Below are 21,818 nucleotides of genomic sequence, written 5' to 3'. Positions count from 1 at the left end.
GGGGCAGAGCGCGGGGCGGCGGGGGAGCCGCGGGTGCGCAGCGGGAGCGGAGCGAGCGGCACCGGGAGGAACCGGCACCGCGGGGACACGGTACCGCACCGCGCGGCACGGCAGCGGCTCCGCGGGGACACGGCCGGCGGTACCGTGGGCACCGGCCGGGCGGCAGCCCCGCTGCGCTCCGCTGCGCGCATCCCCGCGGGGATCCGCTCCGGAGCTGGCGGCTCTGCGGCAGCGGGAGGCGGGAGGAGCCCCGGCCGCGGGGATCGCCCTGCGGGTCCCTCCCGGGTGCCCCTTCCCGGGGGCGGCTGTGCCACTCCAGCCCCCGGCTCAGCCGCTGGCGGTGCGGGAGAGCAGCCGGGGGAGAGGAAACGGACCGAGCCGCTGATGCGGGCTGCCGCGGCACCCCCCGGAATATCGGCTTTCCTCCCGTGTGTTTCAGGTGACGGGCGAGTTCTTGGAAAGCCACGTCGGATGCCAGGCTGTCCAAATGCCAGCCCCCAGCCGGCAGCCTGCCCAGCGCCGTGAGTAACCTTCGGTGCGAGCTGCTGTTACTGCGAGTAAGAACCGCGCTCGCCTCGTGCTGCCGGGGGAGAAATTCTGCTGGGGAGGAGGAGGAGGGCGGCACTGACACTCGAGCCTGCTGGAATCGCTGGCTGTTTTGGCGGAAAGCCCGCAGGAGCCTTCAGCCTGGGGTTCTGCAGAGGGACGGTGCCGCTGGAGGAAGTGGCAAAGCCCTGGCAGCCAGAAGAGCCTGAGTGGGATCATGTCTAAAAGCCAGTGCTCTCCTTCAGTGCTCCTTTAAGCTTCTGCGCCCTTCAGTTCATCTGGTTTTCCCTCACTTCATCTGGTTTTCCCTCTGCCCCATCCCATCTGCTGGAAGAACACTGGGAGAAGATGCGCTGAGAGCTCTCGGGAGCAGAGCTGGGATCCTGCCGGGGCGGCTGCCGCAGCACCCGGCGCTGGAGAGGAGCAGAGCCACCGGAACCGCTGCCCTGCCCAGCTCCTGCCGTGCCCCCCGTGCCCCTGTCCCTGTCCCCGGCGCTGCTGGATGGGGATCTCTGCTGCAGGAGCAGGCTCTGCACTCCCGGGCGGGCGAGCAGGGCTGGCACAGCTCACCCCTGGATGCTGGGAAGGCCGTGTGGATAAGCTGCTGGCAGAAGATCCCTCCTGGAGCAGCTGCTGGCTGTAGGCCCACCGAGCCAAGGGTCAGAGGAGCGTGTCCTGCAGCATGACTTCCACGCTGGAGCACAAGGAGAGCCCCCAGGCCAACGGGGCCGTGCTGCCCGTGGTGCCCGGGGACTGCCTGGGCAGCCCGGGCTGCGGGCAGCCCGCGGATTTCCTGCGGCCCGACGGCACCGGGGTGGAAGTGGTGGTGCTGGAGTCCCGTGCCAACGCCAAGGGGGTGAGGGAGGAGGATGCCCTGCTGGAAAACGGCAGCCAGAGCAACGAGAGCGATGACACCAGCACGGACCGGGGGCCCGAGCCCCCCTCGCCCCTCAAGGAGACCTCGTTTTCCATCGGGCTGCAGGTGCTGTTCCCCTTCCTGCTGGCAGGCTTTGGCACGGTCGCTGCTGGCATGGTGCTGGACATCGTGCAGGTAGGGCTGCTGCTCCCCTGGCACGCTGCACAGCACGGCTGGCTGCAGTCATGGATGCTTCAGGGGGGGAAACAGTTTTCACTTGGTGTGCTGGGTGGGGAGGGGGAGATGGGGAGCCCTGCAGCGCCTTGTCCCAGCCCTGGCTTTGTAAATTAAGCTCAGTTAATTTAAATTCTGAGCCTAATTTACAAAGCTTACACCTCCTAGAGGTGTCAGGAATGAAGGAAGGAGAGGGCACTGGCTCAGAGAAGAAGGTGCAGCCTGAGAGCACAGGGGGACAAATCCCATCCCTGCTGCTGCCTGGTGACACCCCGGCCCTGGGGACTGGCTCCTCATGTCCCTTGCCCACCTCAGGTGCTCGCAGTGCTGTCCCAGGCTCCTGCCAGCCAGGTTGATGTTTTCTCTCCGTGTGGCTCATTCCAGAGCTTCCTGCACCTCTTCCCTGTGCCCTGGGGCTCCCGGGGATGACAGCAGTGTTCCCCTGGCAGGGCTGTGGAGGAAAGGCCAGCAGGGAGCTGGCAGTTGCCCCTGGATGGAAACCAAGGTGTTCCCTGTGGGAATGTGCCAGCCTGGTTGTGTTTCCATGAGGGAACGCCGCCTTTGCAGGCTGGGGCTCCTGTGCTGCTCCCACCCGGCGTGCCTGGCAGCTTCTCCTGCGCCCTGAAGGCCGGGCTGGGCACAGCCTCCCACCCTGAGGCACAAAACTGGCCTCGTCCATAGATTTGGGATGGGGACACAGGGACATGGCCATTTGGGAGCTGTGGGCAACCAAAAAATTCTCGGCTTGGAGCTGCTGGGTGTGCTGGGCTGGGTAAACAAGGCCCGGTGCTGTGGGCAGGGAGAGGCTCCGGTGTCAGCGCTGGCAGCTGGAGCAGCCGGGTGCCAGGAAGGCAGAGGGGCTTTTTTGGGGTTTGCGGGTGGCCAGCAGCCCCTCCTCGTGCTGTCCTGCCCGAGCAGCAGTTTCCCTGCGTGCCCGTGAGCTCTGCCCATCCCCGTGGCCTCTCCTGGTGGGACCTGCCCGGACGGCTGGGAGGTGACTCCAGACAGGAAAGGCTGGACGGGGGAAATTAATCCGGGACAGCTTTACTGGAATCGTTTTCTGAAAAATCAGAATGTTTCAGGCATGTTTTCCCCTCACAAGGTCCCTGCCTGGCTCTTCTGGAAGTTCCCCGAAGTGATTTGAGCCCAAGCTGAAGTTTTTCCTGGAGCAGGCAGAGAGCCCTTGTGGCCAGGCAGGGCTCAGCCCTCATCTCCTGCCCTGATTCCTGTGGCCTTTAGGAAGAAAAACTTTGTAATTCCTGCGTCCCACAGCAGCTCAGGCTGTGCTGCCAGCAGCTGCAGCTCCCTCCAGCCTTGGGATCAAACCGAAAGGGAGGATTCTTCCAGAACCTGCAGCAGGGCCAGGTCCAGCTCAGCCCTCAGCGCTGCGTGGGCTCCTGGCACGTCCTGCTGTGCTGGCCTCCCTAAAACCAGTTTATTTCTGTATTTCTGTGCTTCTCAGAAGGGCTGTTACAGGGGCTGTAACGCCTCCATGGCCTGACCTTAAATTCTTATTTCCTCTTCTTTCCCTCTTTTTTTCCCCCCCTCTTTTTTTTTTTTCCTTTGGCCTTTTTTAGTTTGGTTTTTTTGGGGGGCTTTGGTTGTTGTGGTTTTTTTTTTTTTTTTTCTTTTCTAGGTTTTGGTGGGGGATTTTCTTTGCCTTTTTCCGTTTTGTATTTTTTTTCCATTTTTTGAGGGATTTTTTGCCTGTTTTAGGGGGTTTTTTTGCCTTTCTTAGAGTTTTTTTGCCTTTTTAAAGTTTTGGCGGGGTTTTTGTTTTGGCTTTTTTTTTGGAGTTTTTTTGCCTTTTTTAGTTTTTTTTATTTTTTAGTTATTTTTTGCCTTTTCTAGTTTTTCTTGGAGGAGGTTTTGGCCTGTTTTAGATTTTGTGGGATTTTTTGGCCTTTTTTTAGGTTTTTGGAGGGGTGCTTTGGCCTTTTTTAGGGGTTTTTTTTTGGCCTTTTCTAGTTTTTATTTAATTTTTTGGACCATTTTTAGTTTGGTTTTTCTTTTCCCTGCCTTCCCCAGCAGCCTGGCTCTGTGTGTCCCCATGGACCCACGCTGTGGTCACTCCTCTCCACAGGAGCTTTGTTCCCTGCAGCCCCACAGGCTCCCAGTGCTTTGTAACATTTCAATGCAGAAAGCTGCCAGGACCCCCCAGGTCCTGCTCCTTGCAGGAAATCTCCTTTTTTCCTTCCCCAAAGATGCCTTTTCTGCCTTTCTCCAGGAGCAGCCCTCTCCTAGAGCTAATATTATATATATTAGACTTCATATATATTATATATATTAGACATATGTCATATAATATTAGACTGTGTATTATATTAGACATATAATAAATTATATATATTAGATTATATATATTATATATTAGACATATATTACATTAGACATGTAATATAATATATTATATCTATTAGGCTATATATATAATATATATTAGACAATATATATTATATATATACATATCAATGCAGAAAGCTGCCAGGACCCCCCAGGTCCTGCTCCTTGCAGGAAATCTCCTTTTTTCCTTCCCCAAAGATGCCTTTTCTGCCTTTCTCCAGGAGCAGCCCTCTCCTAGAGCTAATATTATATATATTAGACTTCATATATATTATATATATTAGACATATATTAGACATATATTGTAGAATATATAATATATATTAGCCTGTATGTATAATATATCTTAGACATGTATTATATTATATATATTGGACTAGATATATATATATATATTTGCACAGGTGACATTTGCAGGTGACACTTGCAGGCAGGAAGTGCAGAGGGACATCCAGCACGTCCCCAGCTGCCATCCCTCTTAGACATGTATTATATTATATATATTAGACTATATATTATATATATAATATTAGACATATAATATATTATATATATTAGGCTATATAGCTTATAAATCTTGGGCATATATTAGACATATATTATATAATATGTATATTAGACTATAGATATAATATACATATATTATATATTAGACTATATGTAGTATATTAGACATATGTCATATAATATTAGACTGTGTATTATATTAGACATATAATAAATTATATATATTAGATTATATATATTATATATTAGACATATATTACATTAGACATGTAATATAATATATCTATTAGGCTATATATATAATATATATTAGACAATATATATTATATATACATATATTATACTATATATTATATCTATTAGACTACATCTGTTATATATGTTAGACATATATTATATTAGACAATATATATTATATATATTACACATATATTAGATAATATATTATATATATTGGACTAGATATATATATATATTTGCACAGGTGACACTTGCAGGCAGGAGGTGCAGAGGGACATCCAGCACGTCCCCAGCTGCCATCCCTGTGCTCTGTGTGCTCCAGGCACACAGAGGTGTGGGGAGCAGGAGAGATTTTGGCAATAAAGGCAGGGCAGTGAGGTTTGGGTGGCTCCCAGGGGTGTTTGTAAATGTGCCTCTGAGGGGGTTTGGAGTGGTTTTGTGTTCTCACTGCTCCCCTGTAAGGCTGCTTACCCTGCAATTGCTCTTTGGTTTTTTTCCTAAATAACTGTGTCTGCCTCTGTCCTCTCCCCAGGGCAGCTGGAGAGGCAGAGGAGTTAGGAAGGAGTTAGGAAATGCCTCAGTTAACAGAGGTAGAAGGGAAAGGTGGCCTCAGTGGGCTGGGGTTTGGATCAAAAATTATTATTATTATTATTATTATTATTATTATTATTATTATTATTATTATCATTATCATTATCATTATCATTATTATCATTATTATCATTATTATCATTATCATTATTATCATTATTATCATTATCATTTTATTATTATTATTATCATTATTATTATTATTATTATTATTATTTTATTGCTGAGAGCCTTTGCTGTGTCTTGCAAATATATATAATACTATTATACTATATAATATATTATTATAATAATATATAGAATAGATCTAATTTCATAATGTATATAATTCTATTATATAGATACAATTTTATATATACAATTTCTATATCTATATACACACACATAATTTATATATATATATACAATTTTATCTATATACAGTTTAAATATATATACACAATTTTTATATATATATATATATATATTTGCAAGACACAGCAAAAGCTCTCGGCTGACTAAACTCCAGCACTCAAATCTGCCAAAAACTGCAAGTATTGGGCAAAGCCTCTCCATCTTTCCCTGTTTTGGCCTCTGGGTGTGTAAACATTTTGTCACTGGGGACTCTCTGGGGGATTTTTCACTGAAAGTTGCTGGCTCAGGGCTGTTTTCTCAGCCTGTGGTCACTGCTGCAAATGTCACAAGTGCAAGATTCCCACTGCAGAATTCCCAGTGTGGCAGCAGGGAGGGCAGTGCCAGGTGCCAGAGGTGACAGTGAGGGGGTGGCACTGGGCCCAGAGCAAAGGCTGGCATCACCCAGCTGAGATGTGCTGGTTTTATTGGTTGTGCTTGGTGAGATTTGCTGGTTTTATTGAATGTGCTTTAAGATTTATTTGTTTTATTATTGGATGTAGTTTGGTGAGATTTGCTGTTTTTATTGAATATGATTTAGTGAGATGTGCTGGTTTCACTGAATGTGTTTTGGTGAGATTTGCTGGTTTTACTGGATGTGTTTTAATCTTGCAGCACTGGGATGTCTTCAAGCACGTCACCGAGGTGTTCATCTTGGTTCCTGCTCTGCTGGGGCTGAAGGGGAACCTGGAGATGACCCTGGCATCCCGCCTGTCCACAGCTGTGAGTGCCCAGGAGCTGGGGAGGGACAGGGCACCTGCTTTGGGAGGGGCTGTGTGTGTTTAGGGGGGTAAAATTCCCAAATGTCCCCCTGGGAGTGACACCAGAGCCTGGGGCTCAGCTGCTGGGCAGGTTTTACACCCTGCTGGCTGATGGGGTTTGAAGGGTTAATGGTCCTGGAGCTTTGGGGCTGGCAGCTGGATCATCCAGCTGTTCCAGCAGGAACTGGGCACAGGAGTGTCACCAGGGCAGGCTGGCAGGAGGGGGCCTGGGCACAGCTGGGAGCAGAGGGGAGCTGGCAGGGGATGCAGCTCACAGCTGGGTGCTCGTCCTGCTGGAATTCACTCTGGCCATGGGGTGGAATCAGATGTGGGGCTGAATCAAATACAGGATTTAATTAAATACAGAGTTGAATCAAATGTGGGCTTGAATCAAATGATCTACTAGCACTTGTTAGTTTTATTTACTTGCTTTTGCCATGCAGATATGCCTGTAGAGCAACCAAAAATGAGTTCTGGTTGCTTTAGCCAAGTCAGCAGGCTCCAGCACCATGAGTTTAACCAGTTGTAGCCCAGACAAACCCTTTGTGCCCCGTTTGGTGGGTGTGCCAGTGCCACAAGGAGTGGCCAGTATCCAGTCATGACAATTATTGCTGTGAGGCTGCCAAGGAGACAAATCCCACAGCCAGATTCTGCTGGGCTTATTCCCTTCCCCTGAGCCCTGCCCTTGCTGCAGAAGGCACAGCAGGGCTGCTCAGGGTTCTCTCTGCATCTCTGGCAGCTCCTGTCCCTCTCCTGTCCCTCCCCTGTCCCTCTCCTGTCCCTCTCCTCTCCTCCCCAGGCCCTGGGGGACAGAGCTGCTGGGCCAGCCTGCAGGGACAGAGGCTGAGCTTTGTTCCCCCCTTCTCTCTGGGAAACAATCAAACAATTCCCTTTGTTGTCTCCTCCCCAGGCCCTGGGGGACAGAGCTGCTGGGCCAGCCTGCAGGGACAGAGGCTGAGCTTTGTTCCCCCCTTCTCTCTGAGAAACAATCAAACAAACAAACAATTCCCTTTGTTTGGCTCCCTCCCCATGGTTGGGATCCTTGCATCCTTGCTGTCCTGGCCACGGGGGCCTTGTCCCTCCTGGCCCTGGCTGCTCGGGGGCAGTGCCTGGCACAGGGGCACTGCTGGCACTCGTGTGTCCCTGCTGGGGCTGGCAGGGGCAGCTTGGCACAGGAGCCAGGCTGTGGCAGGTCAGGAATGCAGAACTTTGCCCCTTCTGCCCTGGTGGCTGCAGGGGGACACCAGCACAGGGTCCTGTCCTGCTGCTGTCCCCAGGCTGACCCCGGAGGCTTTGGCCTCTGCCTCCCCTCCTTCAAATCATGGAACCAGGGGGCAGTGAGGCTGCTGGACCATCCAGGAGCCTCCCCGTGCCTGCTCCTGGTGGCACAGGGGCATCTCTGGTCCCCCATGTGTGTGGGGACAGACACACCCCCGTGTGGGGACAGACACACCCCCGTGTGGGGACAGACACACAACCATGTGGGGACAGACTGGTGGGTCCCAAGTGTTACATTCGTATTTTCCAAAACATCTCCTTGTTTAAGATTTTTCTTCTAAGAAGCTGAGAAGGTTCAGAGAAAAAGGAGAACAATATTTCATTGCTTTTTCTGTGTTTTACTGCTTTAGGGTGTGTTTGGGGATTGTTTGTCCAACAGGTGATGGTTTCATGTGAGTTGTTTTGACTGATTTGGGCCAAGCTGTATCAGACTCTGGAAAGATTCATGAGTTTTTATTAGGATCTTTTTAACCTTCTGTAAATATCTTTTTTGTATTCCTTAATATAGATCAGTATAGCATTCTTTAATATAATATTAAATATTATTTAATATAATATTCAGACACACCCCCGTGTGAGGACAGACACACCCCTCCGGGTGGGGACCGACACAACCCCGTGTGGGGACAGACACACCCATGTGGGTGGGGACAGACACACCCCCGTGTGGGGACAGACACACACCCATGTGGGGACAGACACAACCCCGTGTGGGGACAGACACACCCCCGTGTGGGGACAGACACACCCCCGTGTGGGGACAGACACACCCCCGTGTGGGGACAGACACAACCCCGTGGGGGTCTCCCCTGGTGGGTCCCAAGTGTTACATTCGTATTTTCCAAAACATCTCCTTGTTTAAGATTTTTCTTCTAAGAAGCTGAGAAGCTTCAGAGGAAAAGGAGAACAATATTTCATTGCTTTTTCTGTGTTTTACTGCTTTAGGTTGTGTTTGGGGATTGTTTGTCCAACAGGTGATGGTTTCATGTGAGTTGTTTTGACTGATTTGGGCCAAGCTGTATCAGACTCTGGTGTCCAACAGGTGATGGTTTCATTGGTTTCATGTGAGTTGTTTTGACTCATTGACCAACTGGGGCCAAGCTGTATCAGACTCTGAAAAGATTCATGAGTTTTTATTAGGATCTTTTTAACCTTCTGTAAATATCTTTTTTGTATTCCTTAATATAGATCAGTATAGTATTTAATATAATATAAAATATTATTTAATATAATATTAAATATTCTTTATATAATATTAAATAAAAATATTACTGTTTCAGTAGTTTCATATTAATTGTTTTGACTCCTTGGCCAGTCAGGGCCAAGTTGTGTCAGACTCTGGAAGGAGTCATGAGTTTTTATTATTATCTTTATTTTTAATCTTCTGTAAATATCTTTTTTGTGTTCTTTAGTATAGTTCAGTATAGTATTATTTAATATAATATAGTGTGTTAATAAATTAGCCTTCTGAAAACAGAGTCAAATTTATCATTCCTTCATGTATTCTTTAGTATAGAATAGTATAGCATTCTTTAATATAATATAGTATAATAAAATAATAAATTAGCCTTCTGAGAGCATGGAGTCAGATTTTTCACTCCTTCCTTCATCTCACAAATCCAGTGCCCCAGCTCTCCCCATAGCCTGGAGCTTTCTCAGGCTTTGGGTTTCTAATTAGTGCTGCCTTAAGGCACCTCAGAAATTCCTTTCACAATTAAGAGGCAAAGCTGCCCCATTAGTTAAAGGATTAAGGGATACAGAGAGGTTATGCTAATCCCAGCCTAATTGCCATGGGGCTGGAATTTTAAGGTCAGGCTTCATATGGAGCTCGAATTCCTGTGCTGGATGTGCTGCTCCAGTCAACTTTTTGGGGTTTTTTTTCCCCCATTCCTTCCTCCTCTGTGCCCAGGATGATTTGCTCCAGAGGTGGGAGCATCTCAGTAAAGCACATCCAGCAAGGAGATCAGGGGCATTAATTAATCAATGATTTCTGGATTTCTTGTTTTCTTTTCCACCTGAGAGGAGGAAATTGCTGCTGTGCTGCTTTGCACAAGTTTGAAGAAGTTTGGGATGCAGTGCTGTAGGTTTGTGTGTGTAGCATGGTTTGCTAAGAAAGCTCACACTGTAGCATGAGTCCATAAGAGTAAATATTTAAAGATTGGGTCAAAAACATAAATATCCTTGTTGGCAGTGTTTTATTGGTCAATAAATCCTTAAGAGGTCTTGTAACTAAAGGTCTTGAGACCTTCTGAGCCATGCAGTGAAGATGTGAGCTGAACTCACTCTTCCTGTTGGAGTAGAAGATAAGAAAAATAAATCCCATCATCTAAAAAAGCCAGAGGTCCCATCTCTAACTCCTTCAAAATTCAAAATGCATTCCTTTAAAATGCACCTCCGACGTGCACTCCCCACTCCAGTGTTTGAGCCTCTCCCTTGTTTCCTGAGTTCATCAGCTGCTAATGATGCAAATTGGGTACAAACTCACCCATTCTTCCCATAAAGACCCTGGAGGTGGCAGGGCCAGCAGAGTTCATGCCCTGCAGCGATTCCTCTGGCTTATTTAGGATCCTACACCAGGAGTTAAAGCAACTCCCACCTCCTGGTCCTGCTTGGTGCCCCCCACAGTGATATTTACTGGGTTATTTTTTATCCTGCTCAGCCTCTCCTGGTGCCAGGTGCCCCCTGTGCCAGGGCTGCCCGCTCCTCCCCGTGTCCCCGGGTGGCTCCAGCCTTGTTTGCTCAGCTTGTCCCAGGAGCAGGAGGCTTTGCTGCCAGCTGTGCTGCTGCTCTGGGGGCTGACCCGGGGCTCTGCAGCCCTGCCTGGGGCAGCCTGACCCAGCTGGGCCCCAGCCAGGATGGACAATGCTCAGTGTGTGGCTGCAGGGGCACGCAGAGATCTCGTTGGTTTTGCAGCATTCCCATCAGATTTTTGGTTGGTGGCACCAGAATTTTTGGATTTTTTGTTGGTGTTGATTCCCCTCCACACTCCCTTTTTTGCTGAATTATTCTCCTGTAAGAGCTGGGGGTGTGAGGTCCCCTCCTGCTCCTGACAGGCAGGAATTTGGCTGTTACAGGTGTGAAGGGCTGCCAGGCTGTAATGGTGTCTGATTTCCTCTTACAGGCTAATATTGGCCAAATGGATACACCCAAAGAGCTCTGGAAGATGATTACAGGGAACATGGCTCTGATACAGGTGAGCAGAGGGAAGGGGAATATTGGCAGCTGGGCAAGCCCAGCCCTGACAAGTGTGGGAGGTTTAAATTCCTGGGATTTGCTGTTTGCTGCCAGTATTCTGTGTCTGATGGGGAGGAGGTGGTCCTGCAGGTTGGACTGGGTGTTGCCATGCTGGATTCTGATCTCCCTCCGTGGGGTTTCCCTCTTGGAATCATAGAATAAAGTCATGGAATGGTTTGGGTTGGAAGGGACCTTAAAGCTCATCCATTTCTCATGGAAACAGCAACACCTTCCACCATCCCAGGCTGCACCAACCTGGCCGTGGGCACTTGGAAGAGACCTCAAAGATCATCGAGTCCAACCCAGCCCCAACACCCCAACTGCACCCTGGCCCCCAGTGCCACATCCAGGCTTTGTTAAACACACCAGGGGTGGTGACTGCACCCCCTCCCCTGCAGCCATTCCAGAACTTCGTCACCTTTCTGTAAAAAACTTTTCCCTGGAATCCACCCTGAATTCCCCTTGGTGCAGCTGCAGGCTGTGTGCTCTGGTTGTGTCAGTGCCTGCAGACAGAGCCCAGCCCCAGCTGAGCACAGGCACCTTGCAGGAGCTGTGCAGGTTGAGGAGGGCACCCCTGAGTCTCCTTTTCTCCAGGCTGAGCACCCCCAGCTCCCTCAGGGGTTCCTCACATCGTTTTTGTGTTCCCAGCCCCTCTCCAGCCTCGTTGCCTCCTCTGGATATGCTCAGGCTCTCCCCACCCCTGGGACTGTCCTGGTGCCTTGGTGACCCTGTGCTTTCCATTTCCAGGTCCAGGCCACCGTGGTTGGCTTCCTGGCCTCGATTGCAGCTGTGGTGTTTGGGTGGATCCCAGATGGGCACTTCAGCATAGACCACGCTGTGCTGCTGTGTGCCAGCAGCGTGGCCACTGCCTTCATTGCCTCCCTGGTCCTGGGTGAGAGCCAGCCCTCTGCTGTGCACCTCCTCCTGAAATATTAACCTCCCCTTGCCTTAATCCTGTTTTTTTTTGGCCTCTTTCTGTTTGCAGGCATGATTATGATTGGGGTGATCATTGGCTCCAGGAAGATGGGGATCAATCCTGACAACGTGGCCACGCCGATCGCTGCCAGCCTGGGGGACCTCATCACCCTGGCCCTGCTCTCAGGGATCAGCTGGGGCTTGTACAAGGAGCTGGGTGAGGAGCAGCCAAAGGCTCAGTGTCTGCCTGGGCCTTGCTGTGGCTCCCTCTCATTTCACCCTCTTCCTCTGGAATCTCCTTCCTTGGGCTCTGTGGGGTTCCTGCTCTGGAGCTCCCTCAGTTGGGCTTAGTTCAGGTTAGGGGAGGGAATGGAGCCTTTCTCTGCCTTGTCCTCCTCCTCCTCTCCACTGAGGTGCTCAGGGAGAGGCTGGCCCCTTCCAGGGGCTTGGCTGGGGCTGCAGCAGTGCGAGAAGGCAGATTTGGATTCCATCTGCTGAGCTCTCAGCTCCAGCTGGGGATCCTCAGGGCAGGGCTGCAGCTGCAGGCTCCCAGTTTCCTCCTCCTTCCTCCTCCTCCTCCTTCCTTCCCGGGGACACGGGGCTGGGACTGAGCCAGGTTCATCCAGGGGTGAAGGAAGCAGCACTGGGAGATCCTGCCCAGGAGTGGGCAGGGGGGATGAGAGCTGGAATTGCAGAGATCTCCCTGAGACCTGCTGGAAAACACATCCAAGTGTTTTACAGGCTGCAGCTGTGACAGAGAACCACCACATCTGCACTTTCCCTGCTCCTCTTGGAGCTCCTGAGGGATGTGGCCTTGATTTTTCTGCTTCTTTTTCTCCTTGTCCCCCCTGCCCAGAGAGCAAAGCCTACGTGAACCCCTTGGTGTGCGCCTTCTTCCTGTCGCTGCTGCCCATCTGGATCATCATTGCCAGGAGGAATTCTGCCACCAGGGAGGTGCTCTACTCGGGCTGGGAGCCTGTCATCATCGCCATGGCCATCAGCAGGTGGGCCTGGCCCTGGCCCTGTCCCCAGAGCCCCCAGGGTTGTCCCAGCACTGACCTCCCCTCTTCCCCTGCAGCGTCGGGGGGCTCATTTTGGACAGGACGGTGTCGGACCCCAACTTTGCTGGGATGGCAGTGTTCACCCCAGTCATCAATGGTGAGTCCTGCCCTGCCCTGGGCTGCAGCTCGTGGCACACTGGGGTTGTCTGGGACTTCAGGACACTCGTTCTCCTCTGGGGTACACCCTGTGCCACCCTGTCACCCTTTGCTCTTGGCAAACTGGGATTATCTGGGATTTCAGGGCAGTAATTCTCTTTTGGGGAACCATAGGCACACAGGTCTGGCTGCTCCAGTGCCACCCTTTGCCCCACCCAAGAGCCCCACTCCTTGCTCTTGGCAAACTGGGATTGTCTGGGATTTCAGGACAGTCATTCTCTTTTGGGACACACAGGTCTGGCTGCCCCTGTGCCACCCTGTCACCCTTTGTTCTTGACAAACTGGGATTATCTGGGATTTCAGGGCAGTAATTCTCTTTTGGGGCACACAGATATGCCACTTTTTCAGGTGACAGGCCTGGGAGGCTATTCCCTAAAAATCCACATTTCCGTGGACTTCTTCATTTCCTCATTCCTCCTGTCTGGTGGAACACCCCCATCTTCTAAAACATTTGTCTTGTGGCACCTGGCAGCACAAAGATTTGTATTTGTGCCTTGGAGTCAGGAAATCTGACTGGTTCTGGTGTAAAGTTTTCACTTCCTTTTTGCCTGAAGAACCAGGAAAGATCATTTTAATTTTTTTTTTTTTTTTTGCAGTAGGTGGAGTTAATTCTCAGCCAGTGCATCCTGTGCTGGTGGCTTTCACAGTTTCATGTGAAAAATAATAGTTTTGAACTTCCTGTGTGTGCTTTGGTGCCTGACTCATCATTTTTCTTCCACCCTGAGCTGCAGTAACAGAATTGCTTCAGTTTTACTCAGGGGCCTGAAGGGAAAAGCCACAGCTTTGTCCCAGCTCCTCACATCCTGCAGAAGTAGAACTGGGGTCAGAACCAGGCTGTCCTACAGAACTCCAGCACCTGGCACTTGCAGACCTGCTGGGAGCAGCTCCTGGAGGTGTCTGGGCCATCCCCTGGTGCTGTTTGTGCCCTGCAGCTGCGTGTTGGACTTGACACGGTCACAATACAAAGCAACACTCCATTCTCAGAAGGCTTCAAACCCAGATCTATTCTAACATGCATGCTTTTTATACATTCTTACAAAACTCCTACATTTACACTTTACTCACTGGTCAGGAAGGATAAATAAAGTGCTCATTGGAATAGGCAGTTGCAGGTTTCTTTCCCCCCCCTTTCTTCTTTTTCCCCCCATCTTTCTTCTTTCCCCCCCCCTTCTTCTTTTTTCCCCCCCTTCTTCTTTTTTCCCCCCCTTTCTTCTTTTCCCCCCTTCTTCTTTTCCCCCCTTCTTCTTTTCCCCCCCTCCTTCTTTTTCTCCCCTCCTTCTTTTCTCTTATTCTTTTTCCTTCCCCTTCTTTTTCCTCCCCCTTCTTTTTCCTCCCCCTTCTTTCCCCCCTTCTTTTCTCTTATTCTTTTTCTCCCTTCCTTCTTTTTCTCCCCTCCTTCTTTTCCCCCCACTTCTTCTTTTCTCTTATTCTTTTTCCTCCCCCTTCTTCTTTCCCCTTCTTTTCTCTTATTCTTTCTTTCTTGATTTCTATGCCAACAACCTTGGTGGGAAACTCTCCCAGACCCTCTTCTCAAACTTGTCTGGCTCACAGCAGCTGCTGCAAATCCTCTTCCACAGGTGTGGGTGGCAACCTGGTGGCCGTGCAGGCCAGCCGCATCTCCACCTACCTGCACATGAGCGGGGAGCCAGGAGACAGCCCTGGGACAGCCCCTCGCAAGTGCCCCAGCCCCTGCAGCACCTTCTTCAGCTCAGGTACAGCCCTCGGGGCAGGGCTTGCTGCCAGCTGGGCTCCCTGGGCCGGGGGCTGCAGCCTTGGCACGGCAAAGGGGGCCCAGCCCTGCTCGGGGTCAGGCTGGGGCGTCCCTGCCCCATCCAGGGCTCTGCTGGGGGTGTGGGGTGTCCTGAGCTGGAAGGGGGTTTGTGGATGGATGGGTTGGAACAGACAGGTTGTGCTGAGGGAGGCAGGAGACCCTCCTGAAATGGGAAATGTAAACCCCCTCCCTCTGAATTGTTATAAATTTGAAATTAAGGGGCTCTCAGGAAAAGGTATGGGAGAAGGAATAAGAGTTCTTTAGTGGGAAAATTAAAATACAAATGCAATAGTGCAAAAAAAGAAAACAAAACCCTGCCAGAGTCAGAAGAGGAACAGCCCAAAATCCAGAAAGTGAACCTGGGGTGCCTTGGTTGAACAGCCAGGTTCTGCTGAGGGAGGCAGGAGCCTCCCCTGAAATTGAAAATGCAAACCCCCTCCCTCTGAATTGTTGTGATTTTTAAATTAAGGGGGGCTCTCAGGTAATGATATGGGAGCAGGAATAACAGTTATTAGGAAAACTAAAAAAAATACAAATGTAATAGTACAAACATCAACAAAAAGCTTAACAGCAGAGATCTCCTGGAGGGAGGATATAAAGCAAACTGCCCAATGAGCAGAAGATAAATGCCCACCTCTGACAGATGGGGATGGAACACACGCATTGCTTTGCAGTCTAGGACAGTGGGAAAAAACCTCCACAACTTGTAAAAGTTGTAAAGTTGGTGTGACTTATTTCAATGCCGGACACATGCTCCTTAAGGACATGTGCTCTTCTGAAAATTCTTGAGTGTACTTTATCTTCTAGCCTGTTGCATAAAAGACTTATGCATATGCATTAAACTGGTTTATTAATTTTATGGGCCTGTGCAGTTTTTTAGTCACATAGTTGTAATGTGGTGTTTATAGTTCAGATTTAGTTTTTGTTTGGTTTAGTCTCGAGGTTAGTGGGGGCCTCTTTTTATCTCTCTTTGGTATTGTTTTCTGAGTAGTTTTGAGTCTTCTTTGTTCTCACTCTGTAGGTGAGTACACAAGTTAAAAGACTAAACAAAAAATCCAAAATTGGAGTTAAATTTCTAACCCCCCATTTCAGAAGGGACCCACAGGATCATCCAGTGCAGCTCCTGGCCCTGCACAGACCCCCCAAAACCCCTGCCAGCCTTGGGTCGTGGAGTCACAGAGAGGTTTGGGTGGGAGGGGACCTTCAGTCTCACCCAGTGCCCCCCCTGCCATGGGCAGGGCACCTTCCCCTAGCCCAGCTTGCTCCCAAGCCCTGCCCAGCTGGTTCTGGGCACTGCAGGGTGTGAGCCAGGCCTGCTGTCCCCTTTGCAGACGTGAACTCGCGCTCTGCCCGCGTGCTCTTCCTGCTGGTGGTGCCCGGGCACCTGGTGTTCCTCTACACCATCCACTCCATGCAGGGGGGACACACCACGCTCACCCTCATCTTCATCGTGTTCTACATGACTGCAGCGCTGCTCCAGGTGAGCTGGGACCCCCGGGGGGCTGGCTGGCTCAGGGGACACGGGTGGCACCTGCACTGGGGACTGCTCAGAGGCAGAGATCCTGTCCCTGCCCAGAGATGGGCACAGGCATCCCTCAGCATCTCCTTGTGGACACCTGTGCTCACAATTCTTCCATCCTGCCATTCTTGGGGAGTTTACAATCTGCCTTTTGTCTCTTCTGAGTCCTTATGATAGCCAAAGTATTTCTGTCCTGGGGGTGATCTGGCAATTTGAAAAGGACTGGTGATGGAAGGAGGATGTGGAATTTTGCAGGGAATGTGTGCCCTGTGCTGCCCTTTGCCCTGGCACAGCCTGGAGCTGGGGGAGCCCACAGGGCGCTGAGGGACACCCAAAACCAAAGGCTGGAGAGCATCCACTGCAGATTCTGTTGTGCCCACGGGGTTGTTGTGGTCCGTGGGGTGCTTGTGCCCATGGCGTTATTGTGGCTGTGGGGTTGTTCTGTCTGTGGGGCTGTTGTGCCCGTGGGATGGTTGTTCCCAGAGGGTGGTTGTTCCTGTAGGGTTGTTGTGCCCGTGGGGTTGTTTTGGCCATGAGGTGGTTGCTCCCATGGTGTTGTTGGTCCCATGGGGCTGTTGTGTCTGTGGGGTTGTTCCCCTGGGATGGTTGTTCCCATGGGGTTGTTGTTCCTGTGGGATGTTTGTGCCCATGGGATGGTTGTGCTCGTGGGGTGTTTGTTCCCCTGGAGTTATTGTGGCTGTGGGGTTGTTGTTCCCATGGAGTTGTTGTTCCCCTGGAGTTATTGTTCCCGTGGGACTGTTGTTCCTGTAGAGTTGTTTTTCCCCTGGGGTTGTTGTGCCCATGGGGCTGTGCCTGTGGGGTTGTTGTTCCCAGGGGGTTGTTGTGCCCATGAGGTTATTGTGGCTGTGGGGTTGTTATGCCCCTGGGGCTGTGCTCCTTGGGCCAGGCAGAGCTGCTGTGGGGTTGTTATTCCCAGGGGGTTGTTGTTCCCCTGGGGCTGTGCTCCCTGGGGCTGGCAGAGCTGCTGTGGGGCTGTTGTGCCCATGGGGTTGTTGTGTCCCTGGGGTGGTTGTGCTCCCTGGGGCTGGCAGAGTGCTGTGGGGCTGTTGTGCCCACGGGGTTGTTGTTCCCCAGGGGTGCCTGTGCTGCTGTGGGGCTGTTGTGCCCACGGGGTTGTTGTTCCCCAGGGGTGCCTGTGCTGCTGTGAGGCTGTTGTGCCCACGGGGTTGTCGTTCCCCAGGGGTGCCTGTGCTGCTGTGGGGCTGCAGGGCTCAGGCTGTGCTGCCGTGGCTCTTGCAGGTGCTGATCCTGCTCTACATCGCTGACTGGATGGTGCACTGGATGTGGGGCAGGCACCTGGACCCCGACAACTTCTCCATCCCCTACCTGACAGCCCTGGGGGACCTGATTGGGACAGGGCTGCTGGCCCTCAGCTTCCACGTGCTCTGGCTCATCGGTGACCGGGACTCCGACGTTGGGGATTAAATCTCCCTGCTCCTCCCTTCCCACAGCTCTCCTCCTTCCATTTGTTGTTTCTTTGCTTCCCCCTCCTGCCGCCCCCCTGGAAGATTTCACCTTTGATACTGGATTCTCATTATTTTCAATGGGAATTTTACCTGGTTTATATTTCAAGCCGAGTTTGTACAGAAGAATCTACCTAGTTTTGGGAAGGACAAACAAACCAAGAAAAAGTGTAACGAGACAATCACTAAGTGCAATTTTCGTAGCAGTTATGTGTGAACCAAGGTTCCAGAGAAGTTCCTGCTCAGTCAGATCCTGCAGGGAGCCCCCCCTGCCCCTCCCTCCAGGTTGAAGTGCTGCTTTTTTCGCTTCATAAGCGTTTTAAACCCTGCAGGAGGAGCTCAGGCTTGTTCAGCTGAGCTGGCCCCTTCCAGCCCAGCTCAGGGCACAGCGTGCCCCTGCCTTGGCTCTCTGAAGCTCCAGCCTGGGCCCACACCCAAAAATGGGGTGTGTCTGTGAGGGGGGTGAGGAGGATGGTGAGGAAGGCTCCCGTGTTCACCCCAGGAACGCGGGTGAGCTCATTTGGGACCCCAATCCCATCCTGGGCTCTGCTGCCACCTCGGCTCCCTTTTGCCACCCACCCCAGGCTGCAAGGCTCTGCCTTGGTGAGCCCGGCTCAGCTGCTCTGAGCCTGGCCCAGAGGGGCTGGGAGCTCTCCCCAGCCATCATCATCATCACCATCATCACCATCACCATCCCAGAGACGTCTGCAGGCCCTGCTGAGCCCTCCTGGTGCTGCTCCATTTCCCTGGCTCTGCTCGGTGCAGCTGGCGTTCCAGAGGGCTGGATGGACAGACAGCCCCCGGGTTTTGTGCCCAGCTTTCCTTCTGGCTGCTGAGGGGCCCCTTGCAGGCAGGAAAAGCCACCCAGCAGCTGCCCCAGCCGAGCCTGGGGTGCTCCCAGTGGGGCAGGAGCATTTTGCTCCTGGTGTCTGTTAGAGAAGGACGTCCTTGGGATTTCTCTGCTGGCTGGAAAGCAGAAATGCAGGATCACAGGAGGCCTGGCTCTGGAGCAGGAGCAGGAACCTCCTGGCCGTGTGTAAAATCTGGGGCTGGGGCTCAGCCCAGCTGGGAGGCCCTGGGAGTGCAGGGTTCCCTGCTCTGCTGCTTCCCCTCCTGCTTTTTGTGCTGCTCCCCTCAGGGAATTCCTGCTCTTCCCCTTAGGCCGTGCTGGGGGGGCAGAACACCCACGGCTGGTGCACCCAGAGGGGCAAACCGAGACCAAAGTTAGTCCAGGCTCGCTGTGCCAGGCCAGGAGCTGGGAGCAGAGCTGGGCCTGGCTGCAGATGATGCTGCTGGGAAGGAGGGTCAGGATGGAATTCTGCAAATCCAGGGCTCCTGGCTGCTCCTGCCCTCTCTGCAGCTCTGCAAACCCTTCCCTGCTGCTGGAGGTGAGCAGGAGGCAGGGCTGGCTGCTCCTCAGAAGAGCAGGTGGTGTGGTTTTGAGGTGATTTCCCCCTTTTTCCCCTTGCTAATCCAGCATCAGGCTGAGTCCCCCTCCTCCTGTGCTCCGTGTCCCGTGTGGGAGCAGCTCTGAGCCTCCTCTGTCCCCTCTGGTGACATTTCTCAGCTCTCCTTTGGCCAAAGCTGTGCTCAAAGGGAAAAACCCAACCACAAAACCCAGCCTGTCCCTGCTGTGCTGAGCTCTCAGCCCAGGGAATCCTGGATATTTTCTGGAATATTTTCTGGAATATTTTCTGGAATATTCTCAGCTGCTCACCTGATTTCTCTGCCTGATGCTAAGGATGAAATGCAAGATTTCCTTCCATTAACACTACAGCTTTTGTGGATATAAAGAAAAGCTCTGCTGGCCTTTCTGCTGTCACATCACCAGTTATCCCCCAGGAAAAGATTCCCTGGGGGAGGAATCTGCCCCTCGTGGTTGGGGGTGGTGGGGTCTGTACATTAAATATGGTCAGAGGTGTGCTTGGGGAATGGTCAGGGAAGAATTTAATTTAAAACGGAGGAATATTGATGGAAAAAAACCAGAAACAAGCCTCTTCCCACTGGTTGCACTCCAATGCATGCCTGCTCTACAGCTGCCTGCAGATGAAAATCCTGGTTTACTCTTTTATCAAAGGAAAAAGACTGTCTTAATTATTTATAGTTCCTATAACTGACAGATGTCGACCTAATGGATAAATTATATTTGGTTAAATAAAGATGACATTTATTTATGTGGACTCTGGTGGGTTTTTTTCCATCAGGTTGAAGCCCCTTTCAAGTTTTGAGGCTTATTTGAGCTCCCTTTTGATAGGAGAGTTACGAAAATCAAATAAACTGCTGGGCATGAAGCAAGCTGGGATTAGTGTGAGTGCCAGGTGCCCTTGGTCAGGTCCTGGCAGCTCCTGGGGACTCCCAGCAGGAATCCAGGTGTTGGTTCAGGATCCAGGCCCTCCTGCCACGTGGCCTCTGCCTGTTCCTGCTGATTTCATGGGGAAAAAAGGATTCTGCCCCTTCTGGGGTGCAGAAAAACCCCTGGAATTGCAGGAATTGGTGTTTCCTGCAGGGCTGTGCCCCCAGAGCAGGGTCTTGGTGCAGAATCCCAAAACACAGCCTTGGGTTTGGGGAGCAGCCCCCCAGCCCTGCTGGCTTCTCACACTGGGGTGAATATTGGGGTGAATATTGTGAATATTGGGGTGAATATTGGGGTGCTGGGGCACTTCTCCTGCTCTTCTGGGGCTGGGGGGTTCTGTTGGCATTTCCTCCTTGGGGGAAGGAGCAGGAGGTGCAGAAAGAAGCAGCTGGGGTTTAAGACCTTGGAGAAATCCCAGCAATAAGGGAGCCTTGTTTAAAAATGAAAACCTGATGGGAGAGGTGTTTGTGGGGTGCAGGGGGTGCATGGGGCTGGGGGTAGAGGGGGCTGGATCTGGGGGTACAGGGGATGTGCAGGGCGGGGGGTGCAGCATCAGGATCTGGGGGAACAGGGGTGCATGGGGCTGGGGCTGCACAGAGCAAGGTCTGGGGACACAGGGGATGTGCAGGGCTGGATTTGGGGGTGCACACAGGGCTGGGGGTACAGAGGCTGGATCTGGGGATACAGGGGATGTGCAGGGCTGGGTCTGGGGGCACACAGAGCAGGATCTGCTGACACAGGAGGTGCACAGAGCAGGATCTGGGGGCGCACAGAGCAGGGTCTGGGGACGCACAAAGCAGGATCTGGGGGCGCACAGAGCAGGATCTGGGGGTGCAGGATCAGGATCTGGGGATGCACAGAGCAGGATCTGCTGACACAGGGTGTGCATAGAGCAGGGTCTGCTCTCAGGGGGTTGTGCAGGATCAGGATCTGGGGGTGCACACAGCAGGATCTGCTCCCAGGGGACGTGCAGCTCTGGGTCTGGGGGCGCAGGATCAGGATCTGGGGGTGCAGGATCAGGATCTGGGCGTGCAGGATCAGGATCTGGGGGTGCACAGGGCAGGGTCTGGGGGTGCAGGATCAGGATCTGGGCGTGCACAGGGCAGGGTCTGGGGGGGCAGGATCAGGATCTGGGGGCGCAGGATCAGAGTCTGGGCGTGCAGGATCAGGATCTGGGGGTGCACAGGGCAGGGTCTGGGGGTGCAGGATCAGGATCTGGGGGCGCAGGATCAGGATCTGGGGGTGCAGGATCAGGATCTGGGGGCGCAGGATCAGGATCTGGGGGTGCAGGATCAGGATCTGGGGGCGCAGGATCAGGATCTGGGGGTGCAGGATCAGGATCTGGGGGCGCAGGATCAGGATCTGGGGGTGCAGGATCAGGATCTGGGGGCGCAGGATCAGGATCTGGGGGTGCAGGATCAGGATCTGGGCGTGCACACAGGAGGATCTGGGGGTGCAGGCTCAGGACCCGCTCCCGGGGATCGCGCAGCTCCGTCTCCGGCCCCGCCGGGCCGGCCCCGGCGGAAGGCAGCGCACTACAGCTCCCGGCAGCCCCGGGGCGCGGGCGCTGCCCCGGCCC

At 52.2% G+C, this 21,818-nt stretch overlaps 1 protein-coding gene across 2 annotated transcripts; it reads left to right on the top strand.

Moving 5' to 3' along the window:
* Nucleotides 1-675: 675 nt before the first annotated feature.
* SLC41A1 (solute carrier family 41 member 1) lies at nucleotides 676-20,066 on the top strand. Of its 2 annotated transcripts, none has more exons than XM_039699362.1 (10): nucleotides 676-1,528; nucleotides 6,323-6,430; nucleotides 10,868-10,939; nucleotides 11,728-11,872; nucleotides 11,966-12,112; nucleotides 12,752-12,899; nucleotides 12,974-13,053; nucleotides 14,690-14,824; nucleotides 16,215-16,363; nucleotides 17,663-20,066. In XM_039699362.1, exons 1-10 carry the CDS (start codon nucleotides 1,229-1,231, stop codon nucleotides 17,846-17,848), a joined length of 1,470 nt encoding a protein of 489 aa, XP_039555296.1. In that variant the 5' UTR covers nucleotides 676-1,228; the 3' UTR covers nucleotides 17,849-20,066. The 2 variants fall into 2 exon arrangements, with proteins under 2 accessions (XP_039555296.1, XP_039555295.1); XM_039699361.1 differs by having other exon boundaries at nucleotides 676-1,597.
* Nucleotides 20,067-21,818: the final 1,752 nt, after the last annotated feature.

The sequence above is a fragment of the Passer montanus genome, unplaced genomic scaffold (genome assembly GCF_014805655.1).
Source record: "Passer montanus isolate IOZ18808 unplaced genomic scaffold, ASM1480565v1 scaffold132, whole genome shotgun sequence".
In the NCBI taxonomy this organism is placed as follows: domain Eukaryota; kingdom Metazoa; phylum Chordata; class Aves; order Passeriformes; family Passeridae; genus Passer; species Passer montanus.
Note: the sequence above shows the minus strand (reverse complement) of the source record. Positions and strands in the feature narration are given on the sequence as shown.

Coding starts and splice junctions, on each gene's coding strand:
- SLC41A1 (XM_039699361.1), top strand. CDS start 1,229: ATGACTTCCACGCTGGAGCACAAGGAGAGCCCCCAGGCCAACGGGGCC. Junction 10,940..11,727: donor GGAACATGGCTCTGATACAG/GTGAGCAGAGGG, acceptor TTCCATTTCCAG/GTCCAGGCCACCGTGGTTGG. Junction 14,825..16,214: donor CAGCACCTTCTTCAGCTCAG/GTACAGCCCTCG, acceptor TCCCCTTTGCAG/ACGTGAACTCGCGCTCTGCC.